Source organism: Kluyveromyces lactis (genome assembly GCF_000002515.2).
Source record: "Kluyveromyces lactis strain NRRL Y-1140 chromosome D complete sequence".
Lineage (NCBI taxonomy): Eukaryota > Fungi > Ascomycota > Saccharomycetes > Saccharomycetales > Saccharomycetaceae > Kluyveromyces > Kluyveromyces lactis.
Genome location: NC_006040.1, coordinates 895,324 through 914,931, shown reverse-complemented (window position 1 = coordinate 914,931; position 19,608 = coordinate 895,324). Strand labels below are relative to the sequence as shown.

At 38.5% G+C, this 19,608-nt stretch overlaps 8 protein-coding genes across 8 annotated transcripts; 6 read left to right on the top strand and 2 right to left on the bottom strand.

The window, feature by feature from the left end:
• Positions 1–58: 58 nt before the first annotated feature.
• On the top strand, positions 59–1,576 carry ATP2 (F1F0 ATP synthase subunit beta; the record flags this gene model as incomplete). Its single annotated transcript, XM_453538.1, has 1 exon — positions 59–1,576. The coding sequence occupies one exon, from the start codon at positions 59–61 to the stop codon at positions 1,574–1,576; it is 1,518 nt and encodes a 505-aa protein (XP_453538.1).
• Positions 1,577–2,467: 891 nt separating this feature from the next.
• On the top strand, positions 2,468–3,856 carry IBA57 (Iba57p; the record flags this gene model as incomplete). The annotated part of the gene is made up of 1 exon (XM_453537.1): positions 2,468–3,856. One exon carries the CDS (start codon positions 2,468–2,470, stop codon positions 3,854–3,856), a length of 1,389 nt encoding a protein of 462 aa, XP_453537.1.
• Positions 3,857–4,686: 830 nt separating this feature from the next.
• On the top strand, positions 4,687–5,370 carry RPS5 (40S ribosomal protein uS7; the record flags this gene model as incomplete). The annotated part of the gene is made up of 1 exon (XM_453536.1): positions 4,687–5,370. One exon carries the CDS (start codon positions 4,687–4,689, stop codon positions 5,368–5,370), a length of 684 nt encoding a protein of 227 aa, XP_453536.1.
• A 1,304-nt stretch (positions 5,371–6,674) lies between these two features.
• On the top strand, positions 6,675–9,272 carry YAT2 (carnitine O-acetyltransferase YAT2; the record flags this gene model as incomplete). Its single annotated transcript, XM_453535.1, has 1 exon — positions 6,675–9,272. One exon carries the CDS (start codon positions 6,675–6,677, stop codon positions 9,270–9,272), a length of 2,598 nt encoding a protein of 865 aa, XP_453535.1.
• Positions 9,273–9,609: 337 nt separating this feature from the next.
• KLLA0_D10615g (uncharacterized protein) lies at positions 9,610–10,965 on the bottom strand (the record flags this gene model as incomplete). The annotated part of the gene is made up of 1 exon (XM_453534.1): positions 9,610–10,965. The coding sequence occupies one exon, from the start codon at positions 10,963–10,965 to the stop codon at positions 9,610–9,612; it is 1,356 nt and encodes a 451-aa protein (XP_453534.1).
• An 863-nt stretch (positions 10,966–11,828) lies between these two features.
• LEU3 (leucine-responsive transcriptional regulator LEU3) lies at positions 11,829–14,606 on the top strand (the record flags this gene model as incomplete). Its single annotated transcript, XM_453533.1, has 1 exon — positions 11,829–14,606. The coding sequence occupies one exon, from the start codon at positions 11,829–11,831 to the stop codon at positions 14,604–14,606; it is 2,778 nt and encodes a 925-aa protein (XP_453533.1).
• Positions 14,607–15,073: 467 nt separating this feature from the next.
• On the top strand, positions 15,074–16,636 carry GCD11 (translation initiation factor eIF2 subunit gamma; the record flags this gene model as incomplete). Its single annotated transcript, XM_453532.1, has 1 exon — positions 15,074–16,636. One exon carries the CDS (start codon positions 15,074–15,076, stop codon positions 16,634–16,636), a length of 1,563 nt encoding a protein of 520 aa, XP_453532.1.
• Positions 16,637–16,773: 137 nt separating this feature from the next.
• On the bottom strand, positions 16,774–18,921 carry SST2 (GTPase-activating protein SST2; the record flags this gene model as incomplete). The annotated part of the gene is made up of 1 exon (XM_453531.1): positions 16,774–18,921. The coding sequence occupies one exon, from the start codon at positions 18,919–18,921 to the stop codon at positions 16,774–16,776; it is 2,148 nt and encodes a 715-aa protein (XP_453531.1).
• Between the last annotated feature and the right edge of the window lie 687 nt (positions 18,922–19,608).

The following is a 19,608-nucleotide window of genomic DNA, read 5'->3' as shown; positions in this document are numbered from 1 at the left end:
CTGGTCAATTGCATAGTGACGATAAGGATTTAGGTAAGACAAGGACAATTTTTTAAGAATGGTCTTGCCAAGATTTTATGCTGCTTCATCTCGTGCAGCTTTGCAAGCTGCGAGACGTGCTGTTCCCTTCACCGGTGTGAGAGGTTATGCTGCTGCTGCCTCTTCTCAAGGTAAGGTTAGAGCCGTTATTGGTGCTATTGTTGATGTTCAATTTGAACAAGGTCAATTGCCAGCTATTTTGAACGCTTTGGAAATCGACACTCCAGAAGGAAAGTTGGTTTTGGAAGTCGCTCAACATTTGGGTGAAAACACTGTCAGAACCATTGCTATGGATGGTACTGAAGGTTTAGTCCGTGGTGAAAACGTTTCTGACACTGGTGCTCCAATTTCCGTCCCAGTTGGTAGAGAAACCTTGGGTAGAATTATCAACGTTATTGGTGAGCCAATTGACGAAAGAGGTCCAATCAACTCCAAGATGAGAAAGCCAATTCATGCTGATCCTCCATTATTCGTTGAACAATCCACTGCTGCTGAAGTTTTGGAAACTGGTATCAAGGTTGTCGACTTGTTGGCCCCATACGCCAGAGGTGGTAAGATTGGTTTGTTCGGTGGTGCCGGTGTCGGTAAGACCGTTTTCATCCAAGAATTGATTAACAACATTGCCAAGGCTCATGGTGGTTTCTCTGTCTTCACTGGTGTCGGTGAAAGAACCAGAGAAGGTAACGATTTGTACCGTGAAATGAAGGAAACTGGTGTTATCAACTTGGAAGGTGATTCTAAGGTCGCGTTGGTTTTCGGTCAAATGAACGAACCTCCTGGAGCTAGAGCTAGAGTCGCCTTGACTGGTTTGACCATCGCTGAATACTTCAGAGATGAAGAAGGTCAAGATGTCTTGTTGTTTATCGACAACATTTTCAGATTCACACAAGCCGGTTCCGAAGTGTCCGCTTTGTTGGGTCGTATTCCATCCGCTGTCGGTTATCAACCAACTTTGGCCACCGATATGGGTTTGTTGCAAGAAAGAATTACTACCACCAAGAAGGGTTCCGTCACTTCTGTCCAAGCCGTTTACGTGCCAGCTGATGATTTGACTGATCCTGCTCCAGCTACCACTTTCGCGCATTTGGATGCCACCACTGTGTTGTCCAGAGGGATCTCTGAATTGGGTATCTACCCAGCTGTCGATCCTTTGGATTCCAAATCTAGATTGTTGGATGCTGCCGTCGTTGGTCAAGAACATTACGATGTCGCTACTCAAGTTCAACAAACTTTGCAAGCTTACAAGTCTTTGCAAGATATCATTGCCATTTTGGGTATGGATGAATTGTCCGAACAAGATAAGTTGACCGTCGAAAGAGCTAGAAAGATTCAAAGATTCTTGTCTCAACCTTTCGCTGTCGCTGAAGTCTTCACTGGTATCCCAGGTAGATTGGTCAGATTAAAGGACACCATCTCTTCTTTCAAGGCTGTCTTGGACGGTAAGTACGATCACTTGCCAGAAAACGCCTTCTACATGGTTGGTGGTATTGAAGATGTTGTTGCTAAGGCTGAAAAGTTGGCTGCTGAAGCTAATTAAGAACCTCTCACTCCCTCTGCTCTTTTAAATTGAAAAGAAAAGATGACAGAAACTAGAAGGGAATAATAACATCTCTTTCTAGCTTTCTTTAACTCTTTTTTTATTACTATTATCACAGAGTGGTGTAGAGTGTCGTAAGTTAAAATTAGATTTACTCATTCCAACCAACTTTATCAACTTATAAAACTCTAAACCAAAAGAACGAAAATAGCAAATATCAATCGCCTTCAAAGAATAGTTGCATACATGTTTATTTTTTCCTTTTCTATTTTGGAAATGTCTGGTGCCTTTCCAATTCAGAAAACAGGTTTGAGATGCGTGAAATGTTTTTAAACAACACATTATGATGATGACGAAATTTCTGTAGTTGGATTAAATCTTTTTGCCTAAACTAATAAGATAAAGAAAATATTCCTTGTTCGGTAAGACCTCTTATCCCAGCTTGTGCTCTTTTATTTTTTTTTTTATATCTTATTAACAACAACAACATCATTTTCCAATTATATTAAATAAAAGAAATAAGTACAACAACTTTATATTCAAGATTTAGAAAAAAAATAGTATACACTCTTATACAATTATACACCAACGGGTTCGTTTACAAAACCGCTCTCATCGGTTCTTCTCCATCTGTTTTGGCCCATCCATGCCAAACCCCTTTTGATTCCCATCACATCCTGTAATGTAGTATACCTTTAAAAATATATCATTGTCACATACATTTTATTTGAAAATTGGTGATAATCCATTTGGATAACCAATTTGTCATTAACAAGTAAATAGGGTAAAGAGCATAGGAAAACATCGTATAGCTCAGGAAACTTACTGACTATACCAATTTCACTGCCCGATTTCTGATTGCATCTTCAAGGGCCTTCAAATATAATCTATATGAGATCATTTCTACGATATTTCTCATCGGTTAAAGAAGCTACCCAGTTCCGGTTTGAATCATGTCGAGTTGAAAATAAATCATACATAAGACTTCTAGGTCCTGATTCCATCAAGTTCTTAAATGGGCTAGTCACTAGTAAGCTTCAACCAAACTTTGTTAAGAAGAATCTAACTACTATATCCACTAAGGAACAGGAGAAGAATAATACACTCTCGTCGCTTAATTTTTCCAAATACAACTGGGGTATTTACAAAGAATGTACCCGTTTAGAGGATCACATATCGAGATTTGGAACCTATACAGGTTTCCTAAATATGAAGGGAAAACTTCTCACTGATTCAATTATTTATCCATATCCCTTCACCCTTAAAAGTATTCAAGATAAGAAATTCCCTGAGTACCTCATGGAATTTGATAGCCATATAGCGCAAAAAATGGAGCGCACATTGGATAATCACAAACTACTGAGCAAAGTGAAGTTTAAACATGTACAGAATGAGGAACTACGAACCTGGGATGCATATATCACCATGCCCGAAGAATATCAATTATTAGAAAACCTATTAAATCCAATGCAAGAGATGAAAGATGGGGAACAGGCTCTTCATTTTGCTAACTTCTTTGCCTCGATGTTCTTCCAAGGAAATGAGCATAAATTGAAAGCGGTGTACTTTGACACCCGTCTGATCGATGACATGTATGAAGGTAAAATCAAGCCTATGTTCCGGATTGTAACAGATAATTCGGTATCTGACATTAATGACATATTTAATTGCACAGCATTTGGCGAAAACCCATTCGAAAAGGCCAATATATCAGCTACTGAGATTCAAAAAGAGAGATTTAAATTTGGCCTCTTTGATGGGAACCATGAATACATCCCAGAAACATTATTAGCATTGGAAGCGAATTTCGATTATTTTGAGGATTCTATAAACAGCGATAAGGGATGTTACGTTGGCCAAGAATTAACAGCAAGAACCTTTGCGACTGGAGTTTTGAAAAAAAGATGCGTTGGTATTACCATCGATGAACCTCAAAAATTGGCCGATTGGGATCACTCCAAATATTTGAGCATTTTCAGTAAATTGGAACTACAGGTACAAAACCAGGACACTCAAGCAGCCATAAATCCGTTTGGTTCTTTATCAAAACCCGTTAAGAAAAGGACCAGACCGGCCGGACAATTGATCAACTATAACGGTAATATCGGAGTTGCAGTTGTCAGAAAAGACTACATTTACCACGCCCTAAAACACCATCACGATATTGATGCATACGTCGAACTACCAAATAAAGAAACTGTCGCATGTTCAATAAAATTGGAATGGTTGGATCGATTTCTCGAGGAGACAGAAGCGGAGGAAGTAGAACAAGAACAATAACACAGAGTCTGAAAAGAATATATACACTGAGCGTCCACCAATACTACATGACATTCCATCATACCTATTTATACGTAATATTATAGAAATCAATTACACGTACCAATGCATCTTTTAATCGTTAAGAACATCGATAGAATCGGAATGATTCGTCGGCCTTTCCAGGAAATGAAGATGCGCCATTATTGTGCAGTCATAGATAGTACCTTAAAAAACATGATAGGAAGACAGAATGTTGGACTGTTTCAACACCCACACACCAACATTCAATATGAAAAATTAAGAAAGTTTATCCAAAATTGATATTCCTGATTTGGTATTTTGAAAACTGCGAACCATTCTAACACCAAATTTCGATGTGGGAGGCGAGTAACACATACTGAATTTGTACAGGGAGCATCAGGAGGCTGACTTCCTATCACAGTAGTGGAAGCCTCTGCCTACCTTCTTTCTTCCACAATCTCCTCCTGGGACGGGATGGAAACCAGGTCGAGCCTAGGTTTAGCAGCGCCGACCCTGGACCTTTCCCGTCTAGGAGTGGTGCGCGGGAGGAACTGTCCCCTCAGAAAGTGTCAGGTACAACGAAGGTTTGTTGATTTTCTTTCCAGAGTAGTTCATTCTATAGATTGTATGGAGGATGTCAATTTTTAGAGGTTTATGGAAGACTTGTAGGTTTTCAGTACTATTAGGCGATATTATTGTTTAATAGGTTTTTCAGTATTGGATATTATTTTTGATATTTGTATTACATTCGTGTTTATCTTTATTAGGTAGCTTCGTTTTGATCGAGAATAAGAGGACCGTAAGGAACGTAGATAACATATATCAAGATGTCTGAACACGAAGCCCAAGTTGAAGTTGAAGTTCAAGAAGACTTTGAAGTCGTTCAAGAATTTGTTCCAGTTGAATTGGCTACCACCATTCCAGTTGAAATTCAACAAGCTCAACAAGAGATCAAGTTGTTCAACAAATGGTCTTTTGAAGATGTTGAAGTCAAGGACGCTTCTTTGGTTGACTACATCCAAATCAGCAAGCCAATCTACGTTGCCCACACTGCTGGCCGTTACGCCAACAAGAGATTCAGAAAGGCTCAATGTCCAATTGTTGAAAGATTGACCAACTCCTTGATGATGAACGGTAGAAACAACGGTAAGAAGTTGAAGGCTGTCAGAATTGTCAAGCACACTTTGGAAATCATCAACGTTTTGACCGACCAAAACCCTCTACAAGTCGTTGTTGATGCTATCATCAACTCTGGTCCAAGAGAAGACACCACCAGAGTCGGTGGTGGTGGTGCTGCCAGAAGACAAGCCGTCGATGTCTCTCCATTGAGAAGAGTCAACCAATCTATTGCTTTGTTGACCATCGGTGCCAGAGAAGCTGCTTTCAGAAACATCAAGACCATCGCTGAAACTTTGGCTGAAGAATTGATTAACGCTGCTAAGGGTTCCTCTACTTCTTACGCTATCAAGAAGAAGGATGAATTGGAAAGAGTTGCCAAGTCCAACCGTTAAGGAAAGAATTATTACTATATTTACATGTTTTTTGTCAAACATTACATTTATTTTTTATTAATTACTTCCTTTTAATATTATTTTGATGATATATCTCGGGCTATTCACAAATCATTTTCACATCTTCTTTGAACCTACTGGAGTTGCGAGTGTCTGTATCGCGGTTATACACCACATCTAAATCACCACCACATCTCTACCACATCGAATTGGGAGATAATGCCACCTAAGAAAGGGATCTATTCAGTGTCAAAATTTTTCATTTTCCGTGGGTTCCCTTTCTTATCCATCCCACCGTTTATCTCTTCCATTCAAGACATCCCAAACCTTTTGAACACTTACACAGGTAATAAAGAAACGCTACACTTTTTGCACATTCTCAATATATAAGATTAGAAGCAGTGTTTCCACTATAGCTAGTAAGTATTTTTCTCGTATAGTATAATACAAACAAACAAATTAGTTTTTACATTACGTTAGGCTAGACCAGCTTAGCTCATAAATCATTCATTGACTGTAACTCTGACTATGTCGATCGGGATCTTCGAACCTCAACAGACAAACATCGCTCACGTGACTAATCTCACCATTCTATTACCCTATCTTCTTAGCGAAGCAACTTACACCAACCACCATTAATCCGGGACTCTGGAATATCGTCATTCATCTCCGATAAAAAAAATTGAACCCAAAGTCCGCGATTACCCGGATATAGACTTTTTCCTTTGTTACAGATTTTTCCATTTACTCCGAAAGTGGTCATCATCTTTTAGAGGGCTCTACATCTCTTTCTAGGCAAATATTCAGTCTCAAGTCATCCCCTCCACAAAAATGTAGAAAAGAAAACAAAGAAGATCATGAAATTGAAGCGCAGTGATCAGCGGCAAAAACCAAAGACAAATGATTACTCACAGATTGGGAAGTCATTCAATGGGATTTTGCTCCCTGTTATATCAAACATAGGGAAAAAAAAAGATGATGATACTAATTCTGATGATAATGTGAATGTTTTTTTTGTGATAAAGGGTACCTTCAGTTACTTTAAAGGAACAACCACGTTTCTTTAAGTCATGATTTCTTTTCAGCCTGCTTAAGGTCTAAAGGGTTTTCTCCTCTTTTGTCCAGGAATATACGTGATATGACTTTCGAAGGTATTTAAATTATGACATTTCATATTGTACATTGTATAAATATATAAGGGATGAATAGTTTTAAGTTTAGTTTATTCGTTCTTTGGTATGGGATATATCTCTCATTAAGATGTTTAAATATGTTTCGAGTCAGCGACTAACAAAGCAGCAAAAATGACTATGTCGACGTTTATCAATGAGAAAAACTTGCCAAAGTTGCCTCTCCCAGACTTGCAAAAGACCTTAGAGGAGATGGAGGATTCCTTGAAACCACTGTATTATGCAGATGGGTATTATAAACATCCTTTACATCCAGAAGAATCCAGTGAATTGCATGAAAATATCGAGAAATTCTTGCATTCCAATGCTGCTGTAAAATTACAGGAAAAATTGAAGATGTTTGATAGATTTAACGGTTGTTATTTGGACAAGTTGCATCTAGACATCAATAACCATACTTCCACGAAAGAGATCCAGGATGATGTGCTACCAAGAAATCCGTTTTTAATCTTAGCAGAAGATGCTACCTCTGATATCTCACAAGCAGTCCGTAGTGGTGTGCTCTGTTCCTCTGCTTTGAGATTTGTCAGTGCCTTGAGACAGAACCATTTGCCTCCTGATTGTGGCAGCGATGGGAAGCCGATGAGTATGCTTCCATATACCAATCTTTTCGGTACGACAAGATGTCCCGTGTTTGAACATGGTGAAGTGGAATCCTTCGATTTGAACAGACCTTACGATGAATCTGATTTGGAAGCCGAATTGAATAATCTTTCTGCGCAGAGAAGGCCTTCTACTGCGTCATCAGAGGCTTCTAATCAGCCATCTGCCAATTCTGACGATGATTTGGAATTTTTCAACGTTCATGGCATTACAAAGAAACAGTACCCTGATTCTAAACATATTATGATCATTTCAAAGGGTCAATATTACACTCTGGAAGTGTTGGATGAAAACGATAATGCATTGTTTACAGATTCACAGTTGTCACGTGTTTTCCAACATATTATCGATGATTCGACTACTTCTTATAGTTTGAAAAGGGCTACCGCATTGGGTTCTCTCACATCATATTCCTTTAAGAACTGGAAGTATGCAAGAAAAAGATTACAGAAGCGTTATCCACAGGAATTGAACGTTATCGATTCTGCTTTATTCATCGTCGTTCTTGACGAATCGACTAGTACTAGTGATATCAACGAAGATTGCAAGAGGTTATACTATGGTACTAGTATTGTTGATGATGTTACAGGGTTCCAAGTCGGGTCTTGCACTTCAAGATGGTATGACAAGCTACAGTTAGTCGTAACTGCTGACTCAAAGGCAGCAGTGATTTGGGATTCCTTTACTTGTGATGGTAGCGTTGTTCTAAGATTTACTAGTGATATTTATGCCGAATCTATTTTGAGATTGGCTAGAGAAGTCCATGCTGGTGATCCTCATTTTTCCTTATGGCCACAGGTCCCTAAAGCAAGCTCAAAAGATGCATGGACTGAGAAATTTTCCAAGATCACTTGGTCCTTTAGTCATATTTTGAATACCCATGTTCATTTATCCGAAACCAAGTTGACTGATTTGATCTCAAAGCATGACATAGTTCACACAACTATTCCATTTGGTCGTAGAACAGCCCAGAAATTAGGGGTTCGTGCTGACTCTTTGATTCAAATTGCCCTCCAAATAGCTCATTATGCTCTTTATGGTAAGATGGTATTCAGTTTCGAACCAGTGTCTACTAGGTTCTTCCAAAATTCTAGATCTACTTTTATCCCAATACAAACTCAAGAGCTATTAGAGTTGTGCCAACTATTCATATCCAATTCCCTAAATGAAACGGGAAAGTTGGAGAAGTTTATTACTGCTTGCAATGATCACAGCGAAAGAATCCAAAAGGCTCAAAGAGGTACAGGGTTTGAAAAACATTTCAATGCAATCAAGTACCTTTTCAAGTTCCACGACCATTTCGATATTGGCCTATCTCCTGAAGAATTCGAAATCTCTTCAAAAGTCTTCAACGATGCCATGCTGGAACCATTCTCAGCTCCTGAGTTAATTGCATCTAATTGTGGTAATTCAGCAATGACTGCGTTCGGTGTTACACCAGCAGTACCACAAGGATTTGGTATTGGTTATATTATCAAAAATGAGCAATGTGACATTACGTTAACCTCACAATACAGACAAGGGAGAAGACTTGCTTTCATGTTGAAATGGGTCCTAACTGAAATCAACAACTACTGGGAATTAAGTTCCGTTAAATCTGTGAAAATTAGCCCCAAAGTTGATCAGTTATATGAAATTGATAATGCGATTAACCAATTGAAATTCAACTCATTATCCACAAAACCAGAAATAGCAAAGAGCCCTGTTCAATTCGCTGAAAGACCTAACCTTGGATCGTACCAACAATCTTCATCCTCCAGTATCTTCAATGGTGGTCATGGTTTCTTAGAACTCAAGGGTCATCTTGAAAGTAGAGCTTCATCCAGGCCTATTTCTAGATCTGGATCCAATTTGAAGTTATCTGCCATGAATACAACAAATTCATTACAGCCCACCTTGTCAAATGGCTTAGAAGATGCACTAACATCTACAATTAGCATCACAAGTGAGGTTTTGAAGCAGAATGCCGGCCATGAAATCTTGAAGATTGATGCTTCGAATATCGGGGAAACACAACCTCAGGTGCAGAAAAAGAACGTTGTTTCATCCAAGTTTGAAATTAACTTTGACCGTTCAAGTGTTGGTAGAAAAGTTAATACTCGTGGTTAATTTATTCGGAGACATACCATACTCCCCACCCTCTCCCTTTTCAATTCTTTTATGTGATGCGAACTCTTCCTATCATCTATTTAAGATGATAGGAAGAGTTGGATCACTCCAGGGAGCAACTTCAAATATAAAACTTTTCAGGTCAGACCAGTAGTAAACTTAATGATTTGATATTATTAAAATGCCCTTGTATAATTATTTATTTACATGCTTTGAAGTATGAATATTATGATGATGACGATGATTTAAAAACTGTCCTTAAGAATGCAAATAAAGAGTTATGAAAAAACGAACCTGTTAATATCTATTTCGAAAGACTCAGAGATTGTATCATGATTTATGAATTAGTCTTTGCCAAAATCTGTTCGTCAATATCACAGAATAGAAGTGCTAGGAACATGTCCGCCAATATCACCAAGGAACCACTAATTACGTAACACACCCAAAGATAACCTTCACTAGCCAATTTACCGGTGAAAACTGGACCGATACAACGAGCGACTGTTTTTCCAATGTTAACCATACCCATAACTTTAGTTAAATCTTTACTAGGTATCGTATTAGTTAAAATTATTTGCCTTGGAGTAACGTCCATGGCCATGGTGAAGAAGAAAAGTAACAACAAGATGATGGACAAAGATAAATGTGATTCCGCGAAAGGAATTAATATGGAGAATATTCCAGATGGAATCTGGACAAGAAGTGTTGCACGTACAGGTCCATAAAGCCTAGCAACAATGGCTGATGGGATAGCTGATGCAGCCATAACATATTTGCTGCTAAAGAATAAGAATCCCAATGAGGTGTTACTCATATCAAATACTTTCTTATAGTAGTAGACCATCCAGGATGATGTCATGAAACCTGCTCCTAGAGAATCAGTCATGAAGATCAATAATAATCTGAACACCAATGACAAAGTTTTTTTGGATAATGGCTTCTTTTTAATCGACTTAACAATCAAAGGAGTATCTTCTGCAACGACCTCCGTATCTTCTTCTGGAACTGTATCAGAGTCACCTTGTGCGGAAGAACCAGAAATTATACGGTCGGTATCGAAATCACCATCTTTCTCTGATTCTGAAGATAAAGATATGGATATGATCACTTTAGCTGCAGCAAGAACAGCATATATACCAAATATCGCCTTATAACAGGCTCTCTTCGTTTGAAATACCTTGAAAGTAATTAAGAGATCAGTGACTATACCACAAATTAAGAATCCGAGTGCACTCCCCAAAGTACCCAATATAGAATGCATGGAATAGACCTCAGGCCTCTTATTATGCGGAGTCAAATGGGCTATCATAGACTCTTCAATTGATTTAAACGGTCCCACTTCATCAGAAGAGGGTGAAATGACACCAATGATGGCAAACGCTAATAGCACCTTAATGTTCTCTGAAGTGGCAAATACTATACCTGATAAAGCCATCATCGCAGAACCATATGTAAGAACCAACCTTCTTCCCCACGAGTCTGCATACCATGTCAAGACATAGGATATGCAAACATCACCAACTAAAGTCAAAGACATGAACCAACCCATTTCATCATCAGAAATTCCGATCTCACTGAAGAAAAGTGTTAAGATTTGATTAGTCATACCGTATGCTAACATCCTAAGGAATACAGCCCACCAGAGGAGCTTGACATCTCGTGGCGCCTCACGCCATACCTTACGTACTTGCATATTACTAGAATCTATAATTTCAGAGACCTTAAATCAACAGAATAATATATTTCTAATCAATGCGTTGTCCAGAAAAGAAGATATTCTCGCCCAGATTTCAATTCTAAGGTTTTAACAGGTTATTGTTTATATCTATAAGTGTGTTGTAGGTACTTAACCTGAATTTTTATTCGTAATTCTAAAATAAGAATCAGTGTTCGTACAAATATACGGACATAGTAATGATTTAACAATTTTATTATAAATATTATCAATAATATCACGCGGGTTATATATCCCCTAAAGTCTTGCTCCAAGAGAGCGCCTGGAGAATGAATAATCAAAAACAAGGTTACTATTCTACATACGCGAGTTGATAAGTATTTCTGATAAAAGAACTAATCATTGAAGCCGTTACCGTAAGAACATGTTACATAGTTCTACAAATTAACTATATTCACAATTGCCAAAAATAAGTAATATATGTAAAATCTAATATCGCCATATACAAACTTCCGCGCTTGAATGATAAGGCCTAAATTCAAAGATCAAATGTTCAGTGCTTATATGCTCTGTCGATCCTTGCATCAGGTAAAGGTTTTTTCTTTTTCATTGCGCAAGCTCATCGATTTTTTTCAAAGTTTTGGAACCAATGTCAACAGTAAGTTCATGCTGAAATATGACATTTTAGATTTCTTAATTAAACAGGAAACCATAGAATAAGGTAAGGATAGCGAAGTGAGTATAGTATCGCTGTCACGCCTAGATTAAGTTAGTAAACAGGTTCACGTCAAAGACTTCGTACTTTTATTTATTCATTTTTTTTGTTGCTATTTTTTGAAATAATTGATTACCAAAAGTGATTCGATGACTATTTGAGCACGATGTCAGAACGAGGTTATGAGGGAATAGATCCACCAAAGAGTCTTAATTTTGGCGATATGAGTGGTGTTTCAAGTGCTTCTTCTACCCCTGTAAGTGTGAAATTATGTAATGACAAGAAAATGCCACAGAAGAAGAAACTGGCGTGTGTGGAATGTCGGCAACAAAAATCAAAGTGTGATGCACATGAAAGGGCTCCTGAGCCTTGTTCAAGGTGCTTAAAGAAAGGTGTACCCTGTGTACTTCAAAAGGATTTCAGGAGAACTTGTAAGAGAGCACGTAACGAGGTAATAGCAAAAAAGTTTCAGGAATTAACCCAGTCATTATCGAATCTCGGTTCTGAAGAGCTGTTGAAGAAATTAGATGCAGAAACATTGAGACTTCCGGAAGATTTAGGATTGATAAAGGTGGAGACGAGCACTGGTGCTGAGGCACCATGGGATCAAAATTCAATTGGTACTGGCTCGAGAAGTAACTCAACTGGCGGTCAGGAGATTGCATTACGTACCGTTTTATCTACAAATGATTTTGTTTCAATAGCGGTATCATCGAACACAACTGGTTCAGGGACGAAACTAGATGGGCCTATAACACTTACAAAACAGCAATTAGAATGCCAGCCAAAAACTTTGGGAGATGTTACTCTATCGAGTAGTGATATTGCTAACTTTTTCAGCGAATTCACAACCAAGTATCATCCTTTTTTACCTGTGGTGGATGTGACAAAAGGTCCTGAAAGAATATACAGCCTATCTCCTTGTCTCTTTTGGGTTATAATACTAGTAGGGCTTAGACGTAAATTTGAAGCTATAGAGATGATGAATAAACTTTCGAATATGGTTAAATCTATTTTGGCAGAAATTACCATTTCTCCGATTATTAGGTACACACCAATGGAATCTGACGAGCCTGTCTTGAACGTGTCTTCTGTTTACTCGGTGCAGGCATTTTTAATATACACGTATTGGCCACCATTAACGTCATCGCTAAGCGCCGACACATCTTGGAATACTATCGGTTCTGCAATGTTCCAAGCACTGCGCGTGGGACTCAACAGTGCTCAGTTTTCCACGGAATATGCATCAGCAAACTCGCAACTTATTCATGAACAGATACGAACGTGGATTTGTTGTAATATTGTATCACAAACAATATCTGCCTCCTTTGGGTTCCCCGCATATGTCTCTTTTGACCATACCGTTATAAATACCTGCAAGATTTCAACAGTAGAGAGTAGTACGACAGATTTCATACCTTTTTCCATCAAACAAATGTTACAAATTGCTCATTTCGAGAATCAAATCGTGGATACTATGAACTCAAATCCTAGTAATATGAGCGGCCTTGTTGCCAATGAGGAAAAATTACCATTATTACACGTTTTGAACAGACAACTAAGCGAACTAGAGTTACAGCTTGATAATGTGAAATTAGATGATATCAGAAGATTCTTACTTCTCGTAACGAAGGTGCACTTGTTGACGCACTATTTTAGCAATGTTACCGATAATGTTGATCCAACTTCCGTCCAAAAAATATCTGTGAAAGACATGGAAACAAGCTTTGCAACTAAAAGAGGACTAGTAATAGCGTACAATGCAGCCGTAAAACTCTTGAAACATGCGAAATGTATGTGGAAACGGGATCCACTAGCTGTGAAATATCTTCCAGGTGTTTATGTTCTTAATATATGGCAGGCAGCATCAATAATATCAAAGCTAGTCCATTCCTCATTGGGCTCAATTATCGATGTCGATACTGGTCATGAAGTTTATCAAGATGCTGTATCATTAATTTCGAATGCTTCTGTCCTCAAGTACGATATGGCTTATAGATCAGCTGGTATTATGAGAAGTATATGGAGCATGTTCAGCAACATGTTCGAAGAGTGGAAAGCGAAGAAAGACCAAAGTTCCTCTTCAACACAGTCAGAAAAGGATTTTAACTTGAGTATTACCATAAGATCTAGAATGTCTGTGAGTGTTTTCTTTGACTGCTTGTTCATATTAAGACAGAAGTGCGGTATGGCAAAACTAAAGAGAGAAAGAGAAAAGACAGTCTCCTCTGATGATGAAAATAGTGGCGATAACCATAACGGAGATGCAGAGTCCAAAGAACTACTGCCCAACGATGGGTATTCCGAAGAACATGCCAGAAGGATTATATCTACCATTCCACTTGACCCAGAGCCCATCAATGCACAGCAGTCCAGTGGAAGCAATATTACATCTCCGAACGGTTCACATAGTAGTGACGTTTTGTCATTGAAATCAATCCTAAACAAAACGTCCCCAAAGGACGAGATTTTGCAGAAACAGAAAAATGGTACAATGCCATCTTCATCTTCCCCTAGCAACAATATCATAGTATCACCTACAAACACACATGCTGGTGCTTCCAATGTTGAAACTAGCGGTTATCCCAGATCTCTAAATCCTTTGAACGCCGTCACAGACAATAAACTCATAAACCATTCTACCACCGCCAAGAAAACGAACTCCCCACAATTTAGGGTTTCAAGTCCGTCAAATCATAGTAAACCGACTCGAAAGATCAATCCTGCTGCGCAGTCCTTAAATGAGTTGTTGGAGCCACCAATACCGCAATCCTTCCAGTCCGTTACAAAATCGATAATATCAGAAGGAACTGAAAACAGAAAGGAAGATACGCCCTCAATTTCTCCAGGTCTTACGGAAAGATGGGACAACTGGGAATCAGATCTTGTTTGGAAAGATGTCGACATTCTAATGAACGAATTCGCATTCAATCCGACGTTGTAATATTAAATTATTGGTTATATATTTCTATAAATACTTATTATAAGACGAATTAAATCATCGGTTAACAGATTGATACTGCGAAATGACACCAACTGCTAACCTGTCACTGGCGAGAAACCTAAGCAAAACCAGATGTCGTTATGCACATTTTCCAAGTACTTAAAACATAATCACGTGATCGAAAATACCACCAGATTTCTCTTTCTGTACGAAATCGTTACTTTGTATCGAAAATTTTTTTGAATTGTAAGAATGCCAAATTCGAAATCAGTTTCAACAGAATTGAGTAGATATATGTGGATATGATTAATCTCGATGAGTAATGAAGGTGTAAAGGTATAAAGATCTTGTTAGCAACCGAGTTTAATTCCAGAGAATAGAACGGCCAGGTGCAGTATTTGGGAAAGTATCAAAAAGGATATCTAGTGATAGTTTTTTCTGATTGTTTATAATACCTAAAGTTCAGGATGTCTGATTTGCAAAACCAAGAGCCAAGTATTGTCATCAATGGGGATCTTAATGATGAGCCAATAGATACATTTGAGGTTGAAGAAGAGGAGCAAGTTTTTGATGAAGTGAAGCCTAAGAAGACTGTTACTTTCAGTGGGATTGATGATGTGGAAGCGGATGAAGAACGTAGAAAGAGAGAATTTGAAGAAGGTGGTGGTCTTCCAGAGCAACCAACGAACCCAGATTTTTCCAAGTTGAACCCTCTATCACCAGAAATTATCAATAGACAAGCCACTATCAATATTGGTACTATCGGTCATGTCGCTCACGGTAAATCTACCGTTGTGAGAGCTATTTCAGGTGTTCAAACCGTTCGTTTCAAGGATGAATTAGAACGTAATATTACCATTAAATTAGGTTACGCCAATGCCAAAATCTATAAAGCAGAAGATCCAGAATGCCCAGAACCAGACTGTTATAAGTCTTTCAGATCTGACAAAGAAGTTGCACCAAAGGTTGATCTTCCAGGTTACAGTGGACGTTATAAACTAGTCCGTCATGTTTCCTTTGTCGATTGTCCTGGTCACGATATTTTAATGTCTACCATGTTGTCTGGTGCTGCCGTTATGGATGCAGCACTACTTCTAATCGCAGGTAACGAATCCTGTCCTCAACCACAAACCTCTGAACATTTGGCTGCTATCGAAATTATGAAGTTGAAGCACGTTATCATTTTACAGAACAAAGTCGATCTAATGAGAGAAGACTCTGCTCTGGAACATCAAAAATCTATTTTGAAATTTATTAGAGGTACCATCGCTGATGGTGCTCCAATCGTTCCAATCTCAGCCCAATTGAAATATAACATTGATGCTGTGAATGAATTCATCGTGAAAAGTATTCCTGTTCCTCAAAGAGACTTCTTAGCGTCTCCGAGATTGATTGTCATTCGTTCCTTTGATGTTAACAAGCCAGGTGCCGAAATCGAAGATTTGAAGGGTGGTGTTGCCGGTGGTTCCATTTTGACTGGTGTTTTCAAATTAGGCGATGAGATCGAAATTAGACCAGGTATCGTCACTAAAGATGATCATGGTAAGATTCAATGTAAGCCAATTTTCTCCAATATCGTTTCCCTATTTGCTGAACACAACGACCTAAAATTCGCCGTTCCAGGTGGTTTGATTGGTGTTGGTACTAAGGTCGATCCAACGTTATGTAGAGCAGATCGTCTAGTGGGTCAAGTCGTTGGTGCTAAGGGCCATTTGCCATCTATCTACACCGATATCGAAATTAACTACTTCCTATTGCGTCGTCTATTAGGTGTAAAGACCGATGGTCAAAAACAAGCAAAGGTTAGAAAGTTAGAGCCAAATGAAGTTTTAATGGTGAACATCGGTTCCACCGCTACTGGTGCCCGTGTGGTTGCCGTCAAAGCCGATATGGCAAGATTACAATTAACTTCCCCTGCATGTACAGAAGTTAATGAAAAGATTGCATTATCTAGACGTATCGAAAAGCATTGGCGTTTAATTGGTTGGGCTACTATCAAGAAGGGTACCACTCTTGAACCAATCGCTTAATCTGTAAATTAACTAAATGATTTTATATATGTCTATATGTATATATTGTCACATTAATGTTCCATTTTCTTGGTAGAAAAGGCCACATTCTTTTGCAAGATGAATATCTTTATTCTTCATGATGAAATGCCTAGGTTCTACTTGTTAGCAGTTATTAATGAAATTGCGTCCCTATACGATTCTGTTGCCAGGAATTTGGGCAAAGAGTCGTTCTTCATCATGATAAATACGGTATTTCTGATTTTTTCCAGTAACTGATACAAATCCTTCAACATTGATATAGCATGAATAATGACGTATGACTCAGTACCCTTATTAAGAGGTGTCGGCGCCAATGGCATTGACGTGTTACTATGGGATTGTACTTTATGCTCCACGCATTTCTTCCGGGCAGCAGGATCGAGGCTTAAGGGTCTATTAACAGATGCATCCGAAATGGCTCTTGAACAATTTTCCTTGCCTGAAGTGTCGAACGCAGTTTTAGTTGGAGACTGAGGGTGGAATATTATTCCAGTAATTGTTTCTCTAACGTTATGATCAATATTAAGTTGATACGGAGACCCCAGTGCAATATAAGAGGAGTAAATATGGTAAACCAGCGAAAGGCATTCGCTAGTTTGTTTTAAAAGAGCTGATTGAATTGTATCTTTCAGTTTAGTACTACCACCAGTTTTCCATTCCCTTAGATCCATCTTATTGTGTTCGCTCTGGTTTCGAGACTCAATGAGTTTTCGCAGAACCGACATTCTTTTTAAAAACTTCGTTATTTCAAAGTATACGTCTAGGTTTTCTGCACACATGTCTTTGCAAAGATGCTCTCTAAAAAGATATCGCATCCCAGGATCAGCCAGAATTTGTTTGAGAGACAGCAACTTTAAACCGTCAGGATTATAATTATCGTCCCCAGTACCTGAGCTCGAACTTGAATCCGAGCTTACATCATAGTTCGACACCATTACATTTTTGGTTCCAAAATCATGTCCGCTTTTGAGCTGAGAATTACCTGGGAGTGAACGACTGGAGAGTTTTACGCTGCAATTAACGCCGCCATAATTCTCAGTATCCGTTCCGATTTTAACCCCGTCCATGAAATGCGGAATCTTGGGTAGCCCATCTACTCCCCATTGAATTACGTCCCAACCGGCTTGGGTCAATGTATAGTGTGCTGTTTTTGAAATTAGAAACTTTTTCTTGCTGTTTTGACTGGGAGGTAATAAGATTGGTGTAATTAGGCCGTATTTCAGAAAGAGTGCTGCAACTGCAACACATTCTTTAGGGTACATTATATCAGTACATTCCATCAACCATTGCCAAAGGGCTTTTGTGGTGAAACAGTAGTCAATAAACATTCCTTTTCCAAAAGTTTTGTTCCCGAACAATCGAAGCCCACAATCACTCACATAATATTGAATGTGAGAGTCAGAATCTGGATTTGAAAAAAATCTATATGCAAACGGAGATTCTCTGTCCTCATCTTCAAGTTGTCGAGAGTTTAACGAATGTAGATTGTTTTCAGTATGTTGAGACTGTGAATTTCCTGAAACATTATTTTTAGGGTTTTCACCAAGCTCGTTTACGGCGAAGTCTGGTGACACATTTTCAAATGAGAAAACATCTGAGCTTCTTTGATCCAATAAGTCAGAGAGCTTAGGAATTTTATCTGTTGGATTTTTTGGGGACCATATATTAGGTTTTGGACCCATGACCTTGTTGAACAATAGATTTATGAAGTATTCGCTTTGAATGACAGAATCATCTAACGTATTTCGCTCGAACTTGAAAAGATTCATCGTATTGAAGTTTGAAGTTAATATTGGAGGCAGCTCTTTCAATGCAAACTTCCTGGCATAATCACACGTTACGGCCACCCCTTTAGGAGTCGGCTGCAAAAGAATGTTCTCTTTTGGCCGACTTCTTGTCTTATCCGCAGGTGTATGTAGTAATTTAGCTTTCATAAAAGTGTTCAATAGCTGGTATCCCAGTTCTGGTTTGATGGAATAACTGATGTAGATACTAGTGGAATTCATTTCCACATTAAGCTCCAGCTCCTGTAGTAGATCAATAGCCTCCGTAATTGAAAATGTGAACGGAAAACTTTTCTTAGCGAAATTCAAGAGTCGATTGCTACTTGATCTTGGTTTTTCCTCCAGCGGAAGACATATTATCATAATAGAAAATACTGTTTTCAGTTCATGAGTTAATATTGAGCCATCGGGTGAGCGGTCGAAGCTATTAGAAAACAATTCATGCAGCGTTTTTTCCTTTTTATTTGACTCCGAGACCATATTATCTATTCATAAGAAGAAGTAAATCAAAAATAACAAAGAGCGCGACAGTACAACATGCATATACCTCCTGGTATAAATACAGCTAAACCCCCCTTTAATTCGTGAAGCGAAGCCAACAGTCTTTACGTCTGAATAAATTCGAAGTTGTCAGTTCTTGGTTTTGCAGTAACGTACAATCCACATAAATACCAACTGCAAGTATCACCTCTCGAGAAGTAGGGTTGCTAACATTTGTATCGAACGGCTCAAAGCATTCCTGGTGCTCTATATATAAAGGCAAATGTTGATGATCTTAATGGCTTGTTTCAGATTATCACGGCGTGGTTATATCCTGGTTCACCCAGTAACGGATCTTTTGAAACAATGTTGAATTGTTTGTGATCAAATCATTTTCCTTTTTCCCTTCCAGCGTGTTTTTTGGGCAATATTGACATGAAACATGCAAAGTTCCGGTACAAACCTCAAAATGTCCAAGAAATAGGAAAATGAAACAATAAAGCTATGATAAGATCGGTGGAATTATTATACCGACATTCTAATCGATACTCAAACACAGTGTGAAAATGAGGCACTGTTTGCCTTCTTTTAATTATTTGTGCAAATCGGTACCTATTTGCTTGTTGGAATTGTTTATAGCAAACACATCGAGCATCAGTTGAAACGTTCGAGGAATTTCTGTGATGC